The sequence below is a fragment of the Zophobas morio genome, unplaced genomic scaffold, assembly GCF_036711695.1.
Source record: "Zophobas morio isolate AGI-343-1 ecotype UQ-CSIRO unplaced genomic scaffold, CSIRO_AGI_Zmor_V1 ptg000029l, whole genome shotgun sequence".
NCBI lineage: Eukaryota > Metazoa > Arthropoda > Insecta > Coleoptera > Tenebrionidae > Zophobas > Zophobas morio.
In genome coordinates this window covers 6,278,821-6,301,973 of record NW_026972134.1, presented here as the reverse complement: position 1 = coordinate 6,301,973, position 23,153 = coordinate 6,278,821, and the positions used below count along the sequence as shown (strand labels likewise).

Genomic DNA, 23,153 nt, shown 5'->3' with positions numbered 1-23,153 from the left:
GTCGGGCAGTTTCGGAGATTACTTGTCTAATAAAAATGGATACAGACAGACAGACGGAAACGGGAGACTACGTTTTTCGTACTTTAGGGGTCATGAAACGTGGAGAAAACGTAAAAGTGGTCATTGGCCCGATGGACTCGGTTAGAATACAATAAATGCAATAAATTTGACGTTGGAAACTACCGCCCAGTCAGCCTGAATCTACAGTTGTAAAGATGATGGAATTTATTGTCAGTGACCACATGATGCAATTCCTTCTGCACAACAAAATTATTCCCTTTTTGAACAGTATAGGGTCCCGGGTAGATCCGTATCTAACAACACTTTTGGTAGCCTTAATGATTGTACTACAGTGTTAAAGCTTTCGACAAGATTCCCACTCGTTTTGCAACTCTGTATATCTGTTAGTCGCTTTTTCGATTCTTTCCATAGTTTACATCAAAATGACACTAAGTAACAGTGTCGCATCCAAAACGATTTAGCAAACTCAATCTGATTTTATAATATTGAACATGTTCTCACGCTTCCTCTATTGCTTCCCAAAGCTCCTGTACATTTTGCGGCCTAAAGTATCTTGCATTTAGTTTCTCCACTATCTTTGTCCATACGTATTTACAATGGGATTAGAATTGGGGTTTTCTGGAGGCTATGAAAGCACATTAGTTTCATTGTTTTGACTCTTTTTCCATCAGATACGAGTAATTGTATGAAAAAATAAAGTCAGTGTTTTGTGTGATTCACTGCGGCAACTTCTCTCAACAATCCAACCTTGTTCAGTAGCATAAATTCAAGGATCTGTATCAAACAGGGTAATCCAGTAAATTCGACGTCAAAAAAGAGACATCCGTGCATTTCGGGTAAGTTTTTATGGGTGTCAAAAGATGGTAGGTTTCGATTATAAAACTGAGTTTTAGGGACTAGGGTGGTGTCATTCGGCCACCATTCTGAAAAGGACAAGTGTGCAATGGGTTTTTTGATCTCCGTAACTGTAAGTCTGACAAAAAAATTGTAAAGGCAATTTTTTTTAGATAATGTAATTATTTATAAGTTCAATTCATTACTGTTGGCGTAACATTAACAATAAAAAATTTGTGGACAGAAAAGTATATAGAAAATTTGAGGATGAAAAACTTTGATGAAGTGTTTAGTTAATTTTTTGCTAGTGCTAAATCAACTGTGACGATGTGCAAGTTGGTCTCTCATATGGAAAGAGATAAAACTGTACGATTCAAATTACAAGAAATTTTCATCCCTTAGTTTTTCATCTTCTCTATTTTTGGTTAGTAATCACTACATAGTATAAAACAAAGTCGCTTTCCGTTGTCTGTCCCTATGTATGCTTAGATCTTTAGAGCTACGCAACGGATTTTGATGCGGTTTTTTTAAATAGATAGAGTGATTCAAGAGGAAGGTCTATATGTATGTACAATAACATCCATTATATAGTAGAGAAATACTGTTATTTTTGAGGTTTCTAATGTGATGTCGTAAATAATTAGGAGTACATTTTTTCCGCTTACATTGCAAACGCACGCTGAACCCTACGAGATTTATCAAAATAATGTACTAAGAATTGTACACCTTGAAAAGGTACGGTCTACGGAAAACTCCGATGGTATATGTCTATCTCTTATGGATAATAAGATAATAACATTGTTTTACTCCGAATTTAACGCGTGCGAAGCCGCGGGCAAAAGCTAGTAATAACTAACTAAAAAACACTTTATGGAAATATTGGAAGGTTGTGAGGACAAATGCTGCAAAACAAATAAAGGAATGACAACGACTGAAGAAATGTGGAGAGGTTCGGAAATAAGAGAATATGAAATAGGAAGACAGATTGAAAAACTGAAAAGAGGAAAGGCACCAGGAGGGGATCGAATCCAGAACGAAGCGTGGATGTTCGAAAGAGAAGGAGTCAAAGAAAGGATATGGGAAGTGGTAGATGGAGTTTGGAAGGGAAAAGGGTTTCCTCGGCAGTGGAGAGAAGGTATAATAATCCCATTGTTTAAAAATTGGTCTAAAGAGTTTAGACAGTACTTCCCTCGCTGTCGGAAACTTGACGACTGCATGCCTATTGTGTTTTTTTCGCATTACATTTTTGTAGTGGGAATTTAAAAAAAAATTGCGATGACGTCATCAACATTTTTGCAAGGACACGTATATCAGTTGGGATAGATATAGTGTAATACTAAAAATAAAATTATTATATTCTCAAATTTTCGGGAAAATGAATTTGGTCGTTTTGAATATTGATTTGTAATAATCAATAAAATAACGAAACAATTTACTCACGTATACATATCAGAGGCAACTGAAAATCGTGTATGTATAAACATTCTTAATTTAAGATGACAGGCGTAACAGCATACGTGAGAGTCAAACAAAGAAACTGTAAACAAAACGACAATCGGTTTTATTGCGTCGACTTCCGCTTATTATATAAAACATTGGATTTTATTTTAATTTTTGACGGTGGAATTCACAATTGGTTGATTTAAAACATGTCTATACCACATTCGCGGAACCTAGTCAGCTATGTTTCAACCGAGTTTTAACTTTAAAAAATTTTGTGTCTACCAAATTGGGTTGGTCCAATGTAATACTAATAATAAGTGTTGCCTTTAATTTGATCAATAAAATAAATTGACTTCATTAATTTTTTTGAGCCACCCTTTAAGAAAATCTAAAAAATATGAATGGAATGATAAATCACAAGTACAAACTCATCATATTTTCTGCATTTTAGATAGGATTTATTTAGCAAAATTTAAGGGTGACGTCATCAATTTTTTAGGGGGGATGAGCAAATACATTTTGATAAAAAATTTACCATGCTTATAATAACTTTAAAACATCTCCAAGATTTCAAAGCATTCGGTTCTGTAAATCCTGATTAAATCAATAAAATCAATTGACGCATTCAATAATTTTTTTCAGTCACCCTATATATGCAAATCGAAAAAATATGAACGGAGTGATAAATCACAAGTACAGACTCATCATATTTTTCACATTTTAGATAGGATTTATTCACCAAATTTTAGGGCGACGTCATCGATTTTTTTAGGGGGGAAGAGCAAATACATTTTGATAAAAAAATTACCATGCTTATGGTAACTTTAAAACATCTCCAAGATTTCAAAGCATTCGATTATGTAATTCCTGACTAAATCAATAAAATAAATTGACGCATTCATTAATTTTTTTCAGTCACCCTGTATATGCAAATCGAAAAAATTTGAATGGAATGATAAATCACAAGAAGAGACTCACCATATTTTGTACATTTTAGATAGGATTTATTTGGCAAACTTTTGAGCTGACGTCATCAAGTTTTTGGAGGGGATAACCAAATATATTTTGACTAAAGATTTATGATGCTCTTTAGAGCCTAAAACGTCTGCAACATTTCAAAACATTCGGGTTAGCAGATTCAAAATTAAATTGCAAAATGTTGTTTTATAATTTTGATTTTTTTTCCAAAAATCTGGACGTTTCGGGTAAAAACTGAATTCGGAGTCGTAAACTACATGTGTAGGACTATGTTATTTTATACAATTTAAGACCTATTTACTATGTACAATTTTGAAGTGACGTCATCGCATTAGTGGTGGGGATGATTAGACAAATTTTGGTTAGCGTTTTACCATCTACATGATAGTCCTAATATAAGTACAAAATTTCACAACAATCGGTCCAGTACTTTCGGAGATTATCTGTCTAATAAAAATCCGGGACGGCAGACGGACAGACGGACGGACAGACGGACAGACGGACGGACAGACGGACAGACGGACGGACAGACGGACGGACAGACGGACGGACAGACAGACGGAAATGGGAGACCTATTTCTTCGTCTTCTAGGGGTCATGAAAGATCGAGAAAACGTAAAAGCAGAGAGTCGGCCGACGGACTCGATTACAATACATGCTTTGCTTACGCTCGGGAAGTAAAAAGGGGCAAAAAAGTGATGTGAAGAACTACCGAGGGATCACCTTGCTCAATACGGCGTACAAGATATACGCAATGATACTAGATGAGAGGTTACGAAAGGAGATGGAAGCAAGGGGTATGTTACCAGACGGTCAGGCAGGGGTTAGGAAAGGAAGAGGTATGATGGACAATGGGTACATCCTGCGGAATTTAGTGAGAAGAGAAATAAGGAAAGATGGTCGACGAATGTACGCATTGTTCATAGATTTCAATGCAGCGTTTTATAGCGTAAATAGAGAGAAAATGGGGAGTATTTGAAGAGAAAGGGAGTAGAAACGTACCTGGTAACGAAAATGGAAGAAATATAAGAAAAAACAGTAAGTAAGGTGAGAGTGAATGGAATAGAGAGCGAGAGTTTTTATACAAATAGAAGAGTGGAACAGGGATACCCACTCCGCCCCGCATTGTTTGCAGCTTATTTAGGAGATATAGATGAAATGTTCAGAAAAGCACAGACAGGAGGGGCGGTAGTGGGAAAGAGAAAGTGTGGTCGCTGGCGTACGCAGAGGACTTGGTGATTTCGGCAAAGAAAAGAGAAGACATGAAAACAATGATTAAAAGTTTTGAGAAGTACGTACAAAAAAAGGAATTGGAACGTGGAAAAAACAAAAATGGTGATGTTTGGGAAAAAGTGAGAAAGGAGAAGGAAGAATGGGCATGGAGAGAGAAGAAGATTGAACAAGTGAAAGAATTCCAGTATTTAGGATATACATTAAAGAGCAATAACTCAGATAGAGCGTATATTCAAGAAATGGTCCGAAAAGCGAACAAAGTGATGGAATAGTATGGGGAATAGGAGAGAAAATTTGGACATGATTATAAGAGAAGAATGATGATGTTTGAAAGTTTGATCAAACGTGCATTTATGTATGGAACTGAGATTTGGGGATGGAGGGAATATGAAGAAATAGAGAGAGTGCAAGAAAAGTACTTAAAATGGACATGGAGAGAGAAGAAGATTGAACAAGTGAAAGAATTCCAGTATTTAGGATATACATTAAAGAGCAATAACTCAGATAGAGCGTATATTCAAGAAATGGTCCGCAAAGCCAACAAAGTGATGGAATAGTATGGGGAATAGGAGAGAAAATTTGGACATGATTATAAGAGAAGAATGATGATGTTTGATAGTCTGATCAAACGTGTATTTATGTATGGAACTGAGATTTGGGGATGGAGGGAATATGAAGAAATAGAGAGAGTGCAAGAAAAGTACTTAAAATGGACATTGGGATTGGAAAAGTATACGCCGGTGTATACACTGAGAGAAGAAACAAAAATTGGTCTAAAGAGTTTAGACAGTACTTCCCTCGCTGTCGGAAACGTGACGACTGCATGCCTATTATGTTTTTTTTTCGCAGTGGATTTCAAAGAATTCGGTTTTGTAGTTCCTGATTAAATCAATAAAATATATTTACGCATTCATTAATTTTTTTGAGTCACTCTGTATATGCAAATTCAAAAAATATAAATGGAGTGGTAAATGACAAGTACAGACTCATCAAATTTTGTACATTTTAGATATGATTTATTCGGCAAACTTTCGAGCTGACGTCATCAAGTTTTTGGAGGGGATAAGCAAATATATTTTGACTAGACATTTATTATGCTCTTTATGACCTTAAAACATCTGCAAGACTTCAGAGCATTCGGTTTTGTAGTTCCTGATTAAATCAATAAAATATATTTACGCATTCATTAATTTTTTTGAGTCACCCTGTATATGCAAATCCAAAAAATATGAATGGAGTGATAAATTACAAGTACAGACTCATCATATTTTTACAGTTTAGATAGGATTTATTCGGCAAACTTTCGAGCTGACGTCATCAATTTTTTGGAGGGGATAAGCAAATATATTTTGACTAAACATTTATTATGCTCTTTAGAACCTTAAAACATCTGCAAGATTTCAAAGCATTCGGTTTTGTAGTTTCTGAGTAAATCAGTAAAATAAATGTACGCATTCATTAATTTTTTTGAGTCACCCTGTATATGCAAATCCAAAAAATATGAATGGAGTGATAGATCACAAGTACAGACTCATCATATTTTGGACATTTTAGATATGATTTATTCCACAAACTTTTGAGCTGACGTCATCAAGTTTTTGGAGGGGATAAGCAAATATTTTTTGACTAAAGATTTATGATGCTCTTTATAGCCTTAAAACATCTGCAACATTTCAAAGCATTCTGGTTAGCAGATTAAAAATTAAATTTCAAAATGTTGTTTTATAATTTTGATTTTTTTTCCAAAAATCTGGACGTTTCGGGTGAAAAGTCGATTCGGAGTTGTAAACTACATGTGTAGGACTATGTTATTTCATACAATTGAAAACCCATTTACTATGTACAATTTTGAAGTGACGTCATCGCATTAGTGGTGGGGATGATTAGACAAATTTTGGTTAGCGTTTTACCATCTACATGATATTCTTAATATAAGTACAAAATTTCACAACAATCGGTCGAGTACTTTCGGAGATTATCTGTCTAATAAAAATCCGGGACAACAGACGGACAGACGGACGGACAGACGGACGGACGGACGGACAGATGGACAGACGGACAGACGGACGGACAGACGGACAGACGGACAGACAGACGGAAATGGGAGACCTATTTCTTCGTCTTCTAGGGGTCATGAAAGATCGAGAAAACGTAAAAGTAGAGAGTCGGCCGACCGACTCGATTACAATACTTCCTTTGCTTACGCTCGGGAAGTAAAAATGGATAAAATGAGAGTGACCCGCTTCCACAAAAGGGCGGCTAGATTTGAAGAGAAGTTTAGTGAGAGAGGTGACTGTAAAATTTTGCAAAAATGTTGGAAAGAAATAAGAAAGGAAGGGGAAAAACGTGTTTGGAACGAATGAGCCAAGTATTATGAAGGAAAGGGATATGCATGTGAAGAAATAGAGAGAATGGGAGAAATTGGAAGGAGTATGAAAGAAGAACTGAGTGTAAGAGATAAGGATGTAGATAAGTAAGAACGCAGATCGAGAACATCGGAGTCTAGATATAATGCAGAGTATAGAAAAATAGTAAAAGATGAAGTACCAAAGTACACACAGAGAAAGAGTATAAAAGAGAAAAGAATGATGGCGTGATTTAAGTGTGGAAATGAAGAGAAAGAGAATAATTTTTGGATGGATGAAACTGACAGAAGTTGTAGGATATGTTGGAGAGAGGGAGAAACAATAGAACATATGCTGGAAGGATGTGAAGGATTGAGAAAATCTGAGGAAGGCAGGGAAGAAATGTTAAACGGGGATGGAAGAGGACTGGACTGGATGAAAGAAGAATGGAAGATAAGGAAACTAAGGCAAGGGGTGGGCAAGCAAACAGAATAGAACAATTATTTTATTATATAAAACTCGAAAATTTAATTTATTTATTTTTATTGCTTTATTTGTATTATGTAGATTAAGTTAATTTGTACCCCTACTGGGAATCTTATTAAGCCTGTAAGACAAATAATAAATTAATACTACTACAAGGATCCATTCTGAGCCCACGCTTGTTTATTATTTATAGAGCCGATTCACATTATTTGCAGACGATTTAAACTATATCGAAATGGGCGTTAAAATAGCTTTTTCCATTCAGCATACAAGTGCTATATACTCCACTGTAGTAGCAATAATCCAAAATTTAAATATTTTCGTGGATCTCATTTATTAAACTGCGAAGAAAAAAGTGGCAAGAAAAAATTACCTATGCGTTAATTGTGAGGTACAAAAATGAATCATATTTAAATGATATCACTAACGATGTGTGTAGGTATATAATTGTTTAGCTGGTAGCAAGAAAAAAATGAAATTAAACGGACTCTGTTACAATTATTAGAATCATTTATTAAACGCCCACTTAAAACTCTTCGTTTTTGGTTTATAATTGACTGTCTTAGACGCAAGGCTATTAACATTTACTATATAACAAAAATAACTGAATCACACTTAGACAAGTAACACAAAAAGCGGAACACCAAATTTTCAAGAAAGATTTTTCACTTCAGTTCCACTAATGTTCATACATGGCATTCAAGTTGCATTTGATTAAATTTTCCTTGGTTTCGACGTGAGTGAGGAAATTTTCAGTGTCCTTCCTGTCAATGTACTTCTCAGCTATACAGTATGGCACAATACCGCTACCAAAATATTTTTTAGTGCAGGGAGCCAGTATAACGGACTTATAGTGTATCAGAAAGCTCTCAAAGGATGCCCAACTGTCACAGGCAAGAGGATTTCCAGCGAGCGACAACAATGTGACTTCTGACGCAATATCTTGTAGCGTTTCATTTTTAACACTTTTAATCACATTAAAGCTCAAATTAATTTGTAGGGTTGTTATATATTCCATTACCTCCTCATAATTATGTCGTCTACGTAACAACGCATTGATAAATTCGACGGTTTGAATTTTATTGTGACTTAGGTTGAGGGTTACCAAAGATGCTAGTTTTTCAAAAGTGCCGCTTTGAACGCTTTTGATCTTGTTGTATGAAAGATCCAAAACTTCTAGACGCTCCATTTGAGTGATATTTGGCATTTCGAATATGTTGTTATGACTTAAACGAAGATCTTGTAAGTATATTAAATGACTAACTACTCCATCGTGCACATGGCTTAATTTGTTGTAGCTTAAGTCCAAAATTTCCACAGACACTTGGAAAGCTCCTTCCTGTATGTAGTTGATTTTATTATTTCGTAAGAATAAATTTTTTACCCCAACGAAAAAAATTTCCCGTTCTAGAACTTCGATCCTGTTATTTGATAAGTCGATTTCGTCGATGCTAGAAAATGAGAAGGCTCTTCTTTCTATTCTTTCTATGGAGTTATTAACCAAAGACAACTTCTGTAAACGTAGTTTAGTTGGGAATGTGTAACTTTCTAGAGTTGGTAATTTGTTATCTCGAAAGTTTAGATATCGTAGACGATGTTTAATAAAAGGAATTTTGTCTTTCCAACACAAACCGTTGATTTGTTGCACGATTGTAGCACTCAAAACATCTCGTGTTTCCATATAGAAGCTTGTCAGATCCAGACAATCCATCATCTTTTCAGATTTTCTTGGATTCGATTTCACAACTAGATTTGTGGTTGTTGAGGTGAGATGTGTTTTGTAGAGATCATCCACATTATCACACACGGTCACATGATCTTCGGTGCAAATACTGTGCGCTTCTGGTAAATGCGCTAACAGTAGAAGAATACATAAATTTTTAAATGCTGCGGGTGGCATTTGTCGTTAAATCTTCTTAATTTAGTGAGTACAGTAGCCTATATACCACCTCTGAACTGTAATTTTGCTATTTATTGGTAATTATTGATAACCCTCGACCCCAATCGGTAGCTCAGCGATAAAATAAGCATGTTTATTATTCATTAAAATTTGTGACCCTGTGGTACTCATCCATATTTTTAATTGCGATTAGATAGAGAATATGTTATTACTTATTAGTTTGCAGCTACTTGGATTGAAAATATAAAGTTTACGTAACAAAATATGCGAAATACAGTCAAAAGCCTTTATCAGTTAATTTATTAAGGATAGATTTCCCCAAAACTTGGTGTTTTTACACCATCTAGAAAAATTGGTGATCTTAAGCAGCTGTTTATCAAAATTTTGCTGGGCAATGAACATATTTTTAGACCCAGCAGTGACCCGGAAATAATCTATATCCAGACAAGACTTCTGCCATAACGGGTACTAAAACCAAGAAGTATTGATTATGTTATTATTGTTTGCGTTAATTCTATTTTTTGCTTTAGCACAAAATGCTTTCATTTAGAAGATTTTGTAAAAATTTCACTATATATTTGAAGGAACCGCTTCTCGATCTCACCAGAGCTATAATGAGTGTTTACAAAAAACCGTTCTTTCAGAAAACCGTCCTAATGATACAGCAGCGCGGCCCCCAAAATATCCCCGAAGGCCTCCAGACAGCAAACAACGATGCAGACAGCGGAGCTCCTCCGTTACCACCCAGAACGGCAATTATTTTCACCCCTTTACCTGCCGTCTCGAAACCGCAAGGTAAGAAAAACAAAACGCTGACCGAAATTTATTAGAATTTCACTTTCGTGCCGGTAATTTGTGTGCTCGAGATTACGATGGTATCCGTTAATTATACACTTGTTTTGAAGGAGTTTTAATTCGGTTAAGTGGAACTTGTGGTAGTCGCTGGGTTCACGGAACCGCGCAAGAATGTGGCGTTGATTTAGTGGAACACTGAAAATTTTCGTTTTATGGCGGAATTAAAGAGGTTTTATGGTGGTATTAAAAGAAAAATTTGGGCGTTGGTTGGCGATTTACATGGGTGATTAAAGATGGTAATCCGCGGGTTGATCTAATCTTTGAGTTGGGTTTCGCGATTTTGGCTGGTTGGCGACCTTCGAGAGGTGCAATAATTTTTAATTGCGGTCGGAACGTGGGTTGATTTATTTGGTTTTGGTTGTTTGTAACTGTTGTTGTAGTTTTGTTAACATAGACATTGGTTTTCCATATTCATGGAAATAATTTAATGGTTCGCAAAATGGTATCATTTAAACCTTGAACTATAACTAAGCCATTTAATTTTTTTAATTATTCTAAGTTATGATATTTATTCCGGAATACTTAAAATTTCGAAGCAGCTATTATTATTTCTGCCAACTTTTGAATGTACTTTGTTTAGTGTCGAGTGTTGGCGGATGACTTGAGAATTTAATAAAGGTCTACGAATAACTTCCATCAAGTAAAGTAATCAGAAAGCAAGAGTGTACAAAACCACTTATTACTCTACCATCTTTTGAATAATATACATATATAATACAGAGTTGTAACTCTATTTCACTTATCAAAAAAATGGCATCAAGCTTTAAAATATGTGTTATTACCACGAAAAAGTTGTTAAATTTACAGCTTTATTCGCATTTAATTAAGCCTGTGAAGTATAAGATTCACTTGCAAATTTATTTCTGATAATTTTATCCACTTCTGCTAGCGTGTAAATACTTTGAGAAGAACACACTAATGAAATAACTCATTAGTCATAAAGGCATCCGAATGGGAATGTACATCAATGTTTTGTTATTCCTTTGTCGTTTAACTTAACAGTGCCTTTAACCAAGCCTTTAAACAAGCGTGATAACTGCATCTAAACTAAAAAAAATGTGTATAACAATATTTTCGGATGCCCCCATTGCAGAACCATACTGTCAAAGCGTAAATGACACATTGTGAAGACTCAGTATGTTCTTCTCGTACTATTTTCACTCTACCATGCAGCCTGCAGACACAAACGTTAAACTTATCTCCATTGCTTTGTTTTTCTTATTTCTCATATTCCACACTGTTCACGATGAAATTATTTTCCATAATTAATAATTCATAACTCTTTTTATACTCCTAAGATTCTATCGGTTAATGAGATTCCCACTAACGAGTCTTAATCCAATAATTTACATATACCTCGAAGCATATATTCATAGATTTAATTGAAACCATCAGCATCAACGCATCAACCACTAAACATATCTAAAATATCTTAATCGCCCTTTGACAGCAGACGCATCCCATAAAAATCAGCATCCAACCATCAACTGACCCAGCATCCCAATTAAGTCGGTTTACAGCGCACCGCCACTATGTAAAACCTACGTGGTACACCTCCGCGATTCCACCTCGACCCATTATTGAAATCACCATCAATTAACTCGCAAAATCGACCCAATTTTCCCTGCCATGTTTAAACCCACCAAAATGACCTTCTGTGACATACCCTTCTAGTTTCTTCTGTAGAACCGATATAAACTTTATTAGTGTAGATAATATCTTGCTTGTATTTTATTAATGACAAATTGTAAGATATTTTTTCGTCTGTGGTGATATTGATATTCTTCCTAAATAAATAATCTTATTTTCTGGTTGTGCATAGCTTTTTTACATTTTTTTGCTTTTATAATTTGCAAATTTTTATTTTGTCCTTGTACAAAATAACTACAAACATAACAAAAAACAACGGAAAAAGCTACAATTTCTGGATATTATATTATCAGAATTTATCTTCTATCAAAAATCGAGTCACACTTAATTTTTCATCTTTGTTAATGTTTAAATTAATGGTTGTAATCCATGTGGAATGTTCTGCGGCACATTATAAAAATAGCTTGTGGGTGGTTACCTAATGTTTAGAATTCTTGATGCCATCTCTTCGTGTTATTCTATTTTAACCTCAGTTTTTATCGTATATAATTATCTCCACTATAATAAGCGAAGCACTGGCGATGTTTTTTTTTTGTTTTGTTAAGCGAATGTTAGGCATTTTTCCATTTTTTTTCGTTTAAGTTGTAATTGTTTAGACAGTCAGCTGATCTTATATGCTGAACTCGTCACTGAATTTATATTAATTTTGTATGCAATAAACTTTAATTTTATGTAAATATTATGGTTATTTTGATAATCAAAAATTGAATCTTCACATATTTTCAACACATTAAATTGAAATAAGTCTATATACAAGCCTTGAATATACAAGACTCAGTACAATTTTCTTAATGTTAAAAAAATGTAATATTCATTGCATTTTTTTTATTTTTCCATGCATTCTTTTACTTAATATTTCCACTGCATATAAATGTTGTTTCTGTTCTTCCAATGATAATTGATACTGATTCTGTGTACACTTTTGTGTCTTTCCATGTTTTCCGTAGTCTGACTTTCCTTCTCTGGATTGGTTTTCGGGGAGAGGATCATTTTCGCTATTCTTTCATTTCCCAATCGTTCGATGTGCCCTAACCATCGTATTCTCTATATTTTAATTACTAGCGACCTTTTTGGTTCTTTGTTATTATAGTTTTTCTCCATATTTCTTCCCTGGTTATTTCTTCCTATATCACAGTCAGTATGTCCATCTCCTATTTTTGTAGAACGTCTATTTCTAATGTTTTCAGCACCCATATCACAAATTTCTTTTTAATGTATTGAACTTCATCATTGTACTTACGTAACATTCTGTATTTTTTATTAACTTTTACTATCCTTGTTTTAATTTACTGTTATTCATACGCCTTTACATCTGTAAATTCTTCACTTTATATCTTATGTTACCACTTTCTATACTTATACTGTAAGGTTTTATTCTGCTTCGCCTTGGTTGTCACCCATTACTATGTATTTTGCCTTGTCTTTGTTTAATTTGACTCCAACTTTTTGTAATTTTTTCTTCCTTTTTGACAATTTTTTCAATGGTCTAAGAAGAACTAATTTGATTTTTTTACAAAATTTGCTACAATTTTATACTGAGGTCGAAGAAATCCTGTTAATTAGATAAATTATCAAATTTGATTTTGTGAATTTTATTTTTTTTATGATAAACATTATCCACGAAAATCAAAAATTGTGTGGACTGTTAAACTATGCGTATGCTGCATGTGATTTTTTGTTAACTGATTTTATGATGACGTCATCAATTTTTAGCAAGGACATGTACCGGGTGTAGAACTGACACCCGCCGTATTTTACTCAATTAACTTTGCATGACAAAAGACGTACAATTAGTGACAAATTAATGAACTGGAAATGAATTATCACAGTTCATGGGTAGTAGTATTTCATCACAAATCGCGATTGTTTTTATTTGAATACCATGAGGTGTGAGGTGTTACAAAATAAATAAAAAAGGATTTAGATACAGTTTTTATTCTCTACAATTTTTGCATTTAATGTTTTGCTCTAAATTAATTAGGGGAGCCAGTATTTTCAAGTTTTTGTTTTTACATGTAATGTTCCACAAACGATTCTACACCCGGTATATTATTTTAAATAAGGAATAACAACAATAATAAAAAGTAAAGTATATTTAGGCTCTTTATTTTGTGACTTAACAAAAGCCTTTGATTGCCTATCAGTTGAGCTCCTTAAAGAAAAAAATAGTCTATGGAGTTACACATATGTACTAATTTAGAACTTCTGATTGATATCATTTGTTTTAAACAGAACTCAATAGTAATTTGTCGACAGTTGGTAGATATCATTTTTGACAATTTTTATCGGAATTTTAGATTTTCAATTAAATTCATATTAAGGCATATCAGAATTACGAAGTAAATTCTTCGATTTTCAAGTTTATTATTTTCAAAAATTTGGTTCAGAATTTGTTTTTATCATTATTTTCGGGTTCCACAAGTCTGTAAGTAATGCATTACTTACAGACTTACAGACGGTTAACACCTTTTTCCCGAAAGTTGGGGAATTTATTATTGTTATTAATAATAAAAATAATATTAAGGCATATCAGAATTACGAAGTAAATTCTTCGATTTTCAAGTTTATTATTTTCAAAAATTTGGTTCAGAATTTGTTTTTATCATTATTTTCGGGTTCCACAAGTCTGTAAGTAATGCATTACTTACAGACTTGTGGAACCCGAAAATAATGATAAAAACAAATTCTGAACCAAATTTTTGAAAATAATAAACTTGAAAATCGAAGAATTTACTTCGTAATTCTGATATGCCTTAATATTATTTTTATTATTAATAACAATAATAAATTCCCCAACTTTCGGGAAAAAGGTGTTAACCGTTCTTGATTTGATAAATAAAATAAATTTCTTCATTCATTTTTTTTTCAATCACCCCATATATACCTAAAAAATATTAATACATTGATAAATTACAAGTAGGTATTATAGGCTGTTAATATTTGGCACATTTTAGATGATGCGATTTGTTCAACAAAATTTTGAGAACACACAAAATACTAAAACTAAATTCATTTTTTTTAGTTTGGTTTTGTCTAGATATGTAGATAATGTCATCTCAAAATGATTCCAACATTTTGAGATGGCAGTAAGTTTCTGGAAGGGATTAAATTTTATTAACAATCTGTCATGCTTACGATAACCTTAAAAAGTTTGCAAGTTATTATGAGAAATGTCGTTATATAACCTCGGATTTTTAAAAAATTTGGATGTCTATTACAAAAATTATAAAGGGTGTCATAAACCACAAGTCTGAAAGCATGTTGTTTTCTAAAATTTAAATAGCATTTACCATAAAAATTTTTCAGATGGGGGCATCAAATTCTAGGCAGTGATGATTAGACAAATTTTGGTTAGGTTTTTTACCATGTACACGATATTCCTAAATTATAAACAAAATTTCACAACGATCAGTCGAGTTGTTTCGGAAATTATCTGCCTAACAAATCGCCAATAGACCATAGACGACAGACAAACGGAAACGGAGACCTATTTTTCCATGCAAAGTCGAGCAACCATGAAATTAGCCGTTCGTCAGATGGAGCCTGTTGCAATACTTTAGCTTACGCTAGGGAAGTAGGGAATACTATAAAGTAAGCATAGATCTTTTAGAGTAGATACAGTTGGAAGTCTCATTTAAAAATAAGAATGAAAGTTAGTCAAACCATGAAAATAGTATCTCGCGAACGGCTACTTTCAAGTTTTCTCGAAGAGTTCCTCATTTCCATTTGTCTGTCCTTGTCTGCCTACTGTCTGTCGCCTGTTTCAATGTATATTGAATAAATAATTTTAGAAACTACCGGACCTATTATTAAGTTTTATACTGTTACGTTGGACGGGTGATTGAAATCGGCGTGGGTAAAACTCAACAATTTATTTCTTACTAACTCGAATTTACACGGCTAACTATTACAGCGATTATGTAAGTATAAAATAATTCCGGCGCAACTTCTCTTGACTCAAATGGCTGAGTAATAATCGTTCCTGACGCTGGCGTCTATTTAAACCCGTACTTTCTTCTAGATGTCGGCGATCGAGATATTTCTGGATTGCCGTTTGCGACTTCCGCTTCCAGGCTTTTCTTTAGTGTTCCGCCGGCCGCTGATGAGTCATCTCCGTATATACCAGAATAAACACACACATATTAGAAGACCCATAGACGTCGTACCGGGGCGGCGTATGGGTGGGTTCCTGGAGATGGTAAAACTATAACCGAAATGTATCTAATTATCTCCACCAATAATATTGGATGATGTCACTTCAAAAAATACTATTTTAACTTAATAAAATGACATGATCCTGTACTTGTGATTGATGAATCGGCCTTGATTTTTCCTCTAGGCATCCAAAGTTTCACAAAAGAATCCAAATTATATAACAAACTTTTACACTAATATAAACGGACCGCATACTGACACCCAATGGTGTAGTGGTTAGAACGTCCTACTCGTAACGCGTAGGTCGTGGGTTCAATCACCTTAGTTGGCATTATTACTTCCCGAGCGTAAGCTAAGGAAGTATAGTAATCGAGTCCATCGGGCGAATTGCAACTTTCACATTTTCTCGACGTGTCTTGACCTTTAGAGTACGAAAAAAGTGGTCTTCCGTTTCTGTCTGTCACGTGTCTGTATCCATTTTTATTAGACACGTAATCTCCGAAACTACCAGAGCGATTGTTAAATTTTGTATGTATATTAGGAATATCAAGTAGATGGTTAGACGCTAACTGAAATTTACACCACCACAATGGGATAAATTCATCCCTAAAATTTATAACAAGTTTTTTAATTTTATAAAATAAGATATTCCTGCACTTGTGTGTGAATTCGTGTTGAGTTTTCACCCTAGACACCCAGATTTTTGTAAAGAAATCAAATTGTGTAACAATATTTTGCAATTTAACTTTTAAACTGAAAAACCGAATGTTCTGAAACCTTGCCAACGTTTTAAGGTTATCGCAATCGTGGTAAATCATTAAGCAAAATTTATTCGTTTATCCTCACTCAAAAAATTGATGACATTATCTCATAATTTTGCCGAATGAATTCTCTCTGAAATAATATGCAAAATATTATGACTTTATACTTGTGGTTTATGAACGCACTCATAGTTTTAAAGGGTTAATGTATTTTATTGATAAATCAGGAACTGCACAATTAAATGCTTCGAAATCTTGCAGACATTTTAAACTTATCGTAAGCATGATAACTTTTTAATCAAAATATACCTACCTGTTTATCCCCCTTAAAAAACGGATGACGCCATTTCAAAATTTTGACGAATATATCCCATCCAAAATGTGCAAAATATGATGAGCTTATATGATTTATTATCCATTAAAGTTTTGAAATTTCTTATACAGAGTGACTCATAAAAATTAATGAATGAGTCAGTTTCTTTTCTTTGATTAAATCGGGAACGGCTTACTCCATTTTCCTGAACATTTGGGAATACAAAACTGTTATCAACTGTGCTACACTGCACCGATCCAAAGTATGATATACTTATATGTCTTTGCAAAAAATGTTAATGAAGTCATCACAAAATTTTGTTAACGGAAAACTCATCTGAAGCACTCGTAGTACGCTTCTTTACATTTGCTTTAACGATGCATTCATATCTTTATTTTAATTTAAGGGTTCTCAAAAAAAAATAAATTCGCATAATCAAATTTTATAATTGTTCAAAAAAGCTGGATTTGTTTTGTTGTACTTCAGGAGCGAGGGGAGTACGGTCGAAATAACCTTCAACTATTTTTTTTCTTACACTGTGACTGGTGTTATCTATATATTTTGAACTTTAGGATTAGAATTTATCTCAAACAAAAAAATTGGTTTAAGGTTATTTAGATAGGAGTTCCCACGCCCACAAAATAAAGTCGAACAAATGCAGCTTGTGAAAAAATGTGTGGACTGTTAGACTGCAGGTAAAGAAGCATGTTAAGCGTTGTTTCAAGTGAGTTTTTCATAACAAAAATATGTTATGACCTGATCAACATTTTAGTAACAACAGTTATATCAACACACGATAGACCTAAAATGTATGTATATGAAACTTGACAACAATCGGCCAAATACCGTAGAGTCGGAGATTATCTGTCTAATAAAAATAAACACAGACGACAGACAGACACGAAAATTTGAGGAAGCGGAAATTTTTTTTATTTAAAAACATGTATATTGAAAGATTTTGATTTTCTTCGTTCTTTTTTTTGTAAAAATTCCTAGCCTGTTGTTTATGGCTTCACAATTCGTGTTCTATCGCTTTTGTCATCCCATATCATGTTTCTAGTTTTTCACATTCACTGCATATTTCAATTTGAGATCTTCAAAAAATCAGTGAAATTCCCTTTAAAAATAATTTTGAAAGCATTCATACTTAATAATTTTTGTATAATTCGTTTTGACGTTTAAAGTTGCTGGTAAATAAATAGTGCTTTTGCTTGTCAGGAATAATATAATGCTTTTATGGGAAAAAAATCTCTGATTTTAATCAAACTGTAAGGCCTAGGGGCAAGTTACCAATGATTAATTATGTTTCCCTCTTCGATTTGTTGGTGTCTTATCATGAACAATAGGAGTTGTGAAACCTTGAACTTGAATATGTGAAACTAGATATAAAGCTCATAAAAGCTTCTTTACTTACAGGAACTCTATTGCCGTTTTGCATCGAAAGAAAACAAAATAGCAGCTGATTTTGGTTTATAATTTTCATGGTACCTGATAGACTACTCTGAATTGGTTTCATTGTAATTAACAAAAAAGAAAAGTATCTTCTTGAATTTTCGGCTACCTGTCATAAAAGTTTGAAAGTATGATTTTTGGTTCCCCGTACCTAAACGACTGTAAACACTTTGCCACTATTGCAAAACTATTTATATATGAGCAATTTTGATCCGATTCATTTTCCACGATTTTTCAATACGTTGGATCATTATTATGACTAAGTATCTATTCTTTACGTCAATTAGCTTTACAATAAGTAATTGCAGAAATGATGACAATCAATAATATCAACTTAAACTCATCGATTCAGTTAATAAATTCCAGATTCGAGCTTAATACGATGCTTCCAATAAATTTCTGTCAAACCGCACCTTTTAGCACCACACGAAACCCCATCTCGTCTTCGCGCTTCCGCCACAACCCATCATCGAAGTCGCCGTCGATTAACCCGCGAAATCGACCCAATTTTTCGTGGCGCATTTAAACCCACCAATGACCTTCCGCAACATCCCCCCTCCAACCGCAACAAAGGATAAACAAACAAGAAAACACTTTCTTTGTGGCAGTCGTTCGTTAAACCCGATCGGAGCCGATAGCCGCCGATTATCTAATTCTTCAGTCGCAACCTGTCGGAGCGACGCCAGGTGCAAGAGACGGTCCCGTCCGGTTCGGCGTTGTTCTTTTGTTTTCGGCCACGTGACCGGTGCGTTTCGGGGTGAAGTGCGAGTTTTAGTGGGTGCGATAGGGGTGAGCCGAGAAAGCTGGAGCATAAGTTCGCGGGAGGCGGTAAGTTGGCTTTTTGCGCTGGGCGCTGGTTTATGGTCATGGTCGTGGTGCTACCGGCGGATGTTTTATGGACGATTATCTCATTATCGCTATTACTCTTATGGAGATTTATTGCGTTGGGAACGCAGGATCTGGAGCGGAGATGCGTGACAGAGGAGGTTTAATGGGCGTTTTGCAGGATTTGTGCGGTGCTAAGCGGCAGGAATACGATGGAGTGTGGCGGTGACGCAGGATGGGAAAAATCGGTGGTTATTCAAGTGTTAGTGACACTTCCTTGCTTGGAATGTCGGTGCCGGAGTGGGGTTTTTCGTGTTCCTCTGTGTTTCGAAAGTGGATTAAGAATACAATGTGTTGTATCACGCAGGTGTGTTGACAGACGGGTGGGAACCAGATGGATGTGGATGACGACTGGAACATTTTACTTTTAAATTGGCCGAAATGTTGTTTAGGAAGCTTTTTACACCACAATAACTGCAGTATAAAACGGAGATAAACAACGACGGTTAAAATTCATTTATTCTTTTGTGCGAAAGAACGTGACAAGAAGCAAAAACTTCTCCATAGAAAGTGTTAGAAGCTTCATGTTTTATGTCGCCGTGTCCACAACATAGACTTCGTATAGATTGCTTATCGTTTACACAACTATAAAGTCTTTTGTAACTTGTTCAACGAAGAGTTAGGAGAGGTTTTTAGACAAGACTGAATCCGATACCATTACGCACTTATACAAATCACCTACAAAACAGTCACATTGTTAGCCGCCAAAGCGGTTATTTTATTCTCTCGCTTCTAAAGCTTTTATTACTCGAATAAAAAGGAAGAACGATACGTAAGTAAAATTGTGTGAAACCATGAATATTTTAGTAGCAATGAGCAGAGTACACGTTGCATAAGAATTTAAAGTCGCTTGTGAAATAAGCACCTTGTTAGTGCAGCGATATAGGGGTTATTATTCGCAAGGTTTCACTTTTGACCATTTGAAGATTTACTCTTTATTATTACATTACGATTTCACAATGGGTTTACGAACAAACGAAAACAGTGCATCTTGATATACCACATCCTGCAAGTATTGTAACACAATTTTTACACAATAAGAACATTAAATGCGTACTGCTTTCCTCGTATGTCACTGCTGTTACTTTTCTTTCACTTTTAGAGAGAAATTGTCTGAGAACCGGAGAAAGAAAACCGGTAGTTTGGTTCATTGCCAGAATTAAAACAATAATCAATCCTCGACAAGTAGGAATTAGTTGTACATACCTATCATACAAATTCGTTAAATTCACTTCGGGAAGTTTTAGCATTGTAAAAGAATTATTTTTAACTATTTAGGAACAGCCAATTGAAATAATTCTCTATAATAATATTAATAATAATAATAATAATAATAATAATAAGTTGAAAATTGTTTCAGAAAAGTTTATACGTACACAAGCTTAAAAATAGGAGTGTAGACGCATAAAATTCTGTACATGACTTATCTTTGAGGTGTTCAGTGTAAATCTAGACGTCAAAAGTAAAAAGTAAATTTGATTCCATGATAATCAGAGTTAGGCAAAGCCGAAGTGATGGGGAATCAATGAGACAAATCTTAAGAGCAGGTTTTACTCAAGCCATTCATTCGTTTCTCGGACTGTGAAATCATAGAGTTCTGAGGGACGTAAACATTTTCGAGGGGAGAGGTGAATCTTAGTCACAGCGTACACAGAAAGATTCAACTTAGTTCGGGTACCGTCGTCGAACTCCGTGTCCTAAGTGAAGAGGGAAGGAAAGCCGGCATGCTGGCAAAGATATCACGTAGGGCCAGGCGGTCGAAATTTAAACGCTGCTGTACCCCGGCAAGCCAGTGGCTCGCAGCCGATGTTACGTTTCGCAGAGAAAATTACGCGAAGAATAATGTTAACGGAATGTCAGTTGATGATTTTAAAATCCATATCCTCGAAATAAGAGTAATAATAATTCTAATAATGTTCAGGTGTCCGTCTCCTTGACAATAAAACTATTTGTGTGAATTATCAAAAATAATACACAACTGGAAAGCGAGAAGCGAGCAAGACAAGGCTGTAGCGATCGGCACTGCGGGCCGATAGTGGGGATAAATAAATTTCGACCGCCCAGCTGTAGATATCAGTTTCAGACTGGTGTAGATGTTACCACTTGAAGGCTCAAGGTTACGGATAAGTTAGTCAGGATTAAAAACACATACGTATATGAGAGAACATAGTGTTGACAATAAAATTGAATTTTACATACGATTTAACATGTTAAAATTTAACATATTACATACTAATAATTTAACATAAAAGAATCTATTAAATAAAAACTATTCTTAAAAAGTTCATCTTTTTCTATTTAGAAGAGCAAAATACCAGAACGACCAAGTGTACATGAACAGTAACAAAAAATAAAAAAAATAACTCTGTCATCTATACCTATAGTAAGATGATTCCCTGTTTCCCAGGCGTTTAATCTGTGATAGCATATAATAATTCTAAAGTATAAAGACCGAAAATTACTTGTTTAATAAAATCACCGAGCAACATACAAACGGAAGCGGGAACTATATTTTTCGTATTCTGGATTCGATGAAACATGGAGAATGCCTTAAATTAATCACACGTCCCATTACTCGGAAAATTGAAAAATAATTCGTCGCTGCAGCACAGTACAACATATCCAACTTCTTCAAAAAAATTCTAAGACTTGATTTTGCAACTATTATTATTTTTTTACGATAACCCCTGTAAATTAAATAAAAGATCTGTATATAATGTTAAAATAAAGCTAAAGAAGCGTGTTATGTTTCTGTCTCAAGTTAATGTTTCCATTACAAAATTTTCTGTTAACGTCATCAACATTTTTGCAAAAACACTTAATATATCAATGTGAATAGGTGCAGTGTAATACTAATAATAACAATACTACAATAAAATAATAAGAAATACTCGGAGATTATCTGTCTAATAAAATTTAACACAGAAGGCGGACAGACAGACAGACGTAAATGGGAAACCTATTTCTTTGTACTCTAGGAATCATAAAACGTCAAGAAAACATAAAAGTAGCCATTTAGTGAACAATTTTTGTTGACCGTTGTTTGTTTATTCTCTTAGTGGTAATTTTCTTTTGTATCTTGAATCTATTAGTTCAGGTAGTATATAATTCATATAAAAATCCCTTAGTTTTGGTTCCATTTTTGTGTTCCAGAATTCTGAGTCTTTTAAAATAATTTCAGTATGAATATCCTCGGGTGTCCAGACGGCAAAAATACAATAGCTTTTTTTTGTTACTGCTAACTGCCCTTGTACTTGATAATAATAAGAATGATCCCTTTTTAATTCCAATCGTTCTTTATTTACGTTGTCATCCTCCAATGTAATAATATTGCAGAAATTTATTATTTTTGCCTTGGTTGCCTCTAAGGGCGTTAAATTTTGGGCCGTATATGGACATTTAATTTCCACAATGCCGCTTGTTCCTCTTACCACGCCATCTGGAGAAGCTGCAAAATATGGTTGATCTGGAGAAATGAACAAACCACATTCATCGATTGCAATATTCAGTTTATTCCCTTCTGGCATCTTCTCTGGCAGTCTTTTCCATCTCATGTCCATATCTTGTTGCGTCATTGCCTTTGAAATTTGAATAGAGCAACAATTTGACAACATTTGCTCTGGAGGTGTTTTTTCTTAACTTGCAAATTCTCCCAAAATTTGAGGCTGTTAAACGTTTGAGTCTTTCACTTTGCCATTTAATACTATCATTCTGATTTCTTGTTTCAATTTCTATTTTATCTATATTAGCTCCTAAAGTCTCCAAAAATGTTTTTTTGTGGTTTTCAAATTCTGCATCATCTATATCCACTAGAGATGTACCGACTGTAGGTCTGGCCGACT

At 34.4% G+C, this 23,153-nt stretch overlaps 2 protein-coding genes across 5 annotated transcripts in view; one reads left to right on the top strand and one right to left on the bottom strand.

The window, feature by feature from the left end:
* Positions 1–23,153, top strand: part of LOC135137628 (uncharacterized) — a 430,031-nt gene that overhangs the window by 224,230 nt on the left and 182,648 nt on the right. For 3 of the 4 annotated variants that reach the window (XM_064067329.1, XM_064067330.1, XM_064067328.1), the window contains one exon: positions 9,885–10,035. In XM_064067329.1, the coding sequence (XP_063923399.1) occupies positions 9,885–10,035 (151 nt within the window). Of the gene's footprint in view, positions 1–9,884; positions 10,036–19,056; positions 19,255–23,153 lie in introns of those variants that run through there. The other variant, XM_064067332.1, reaches the window with a different exon arrangement.
* LOC135137595 (leucine-rich repeat-containing G-protein coupled receptor 6-like) lies at positions 7,895–9,266 on the bottom strand. The gene has a single exon (XM_064067283.1). It carries the CDS (start codon positions 9,238–9,240, stop codon positions 8,020–8,022), a length of 1,221 nt encoding a protein of 406 aa, XP_063923353.1. The 5' UTR covers positions 9,241–9,266; the 3' UTR covers positions 7,895–8,019.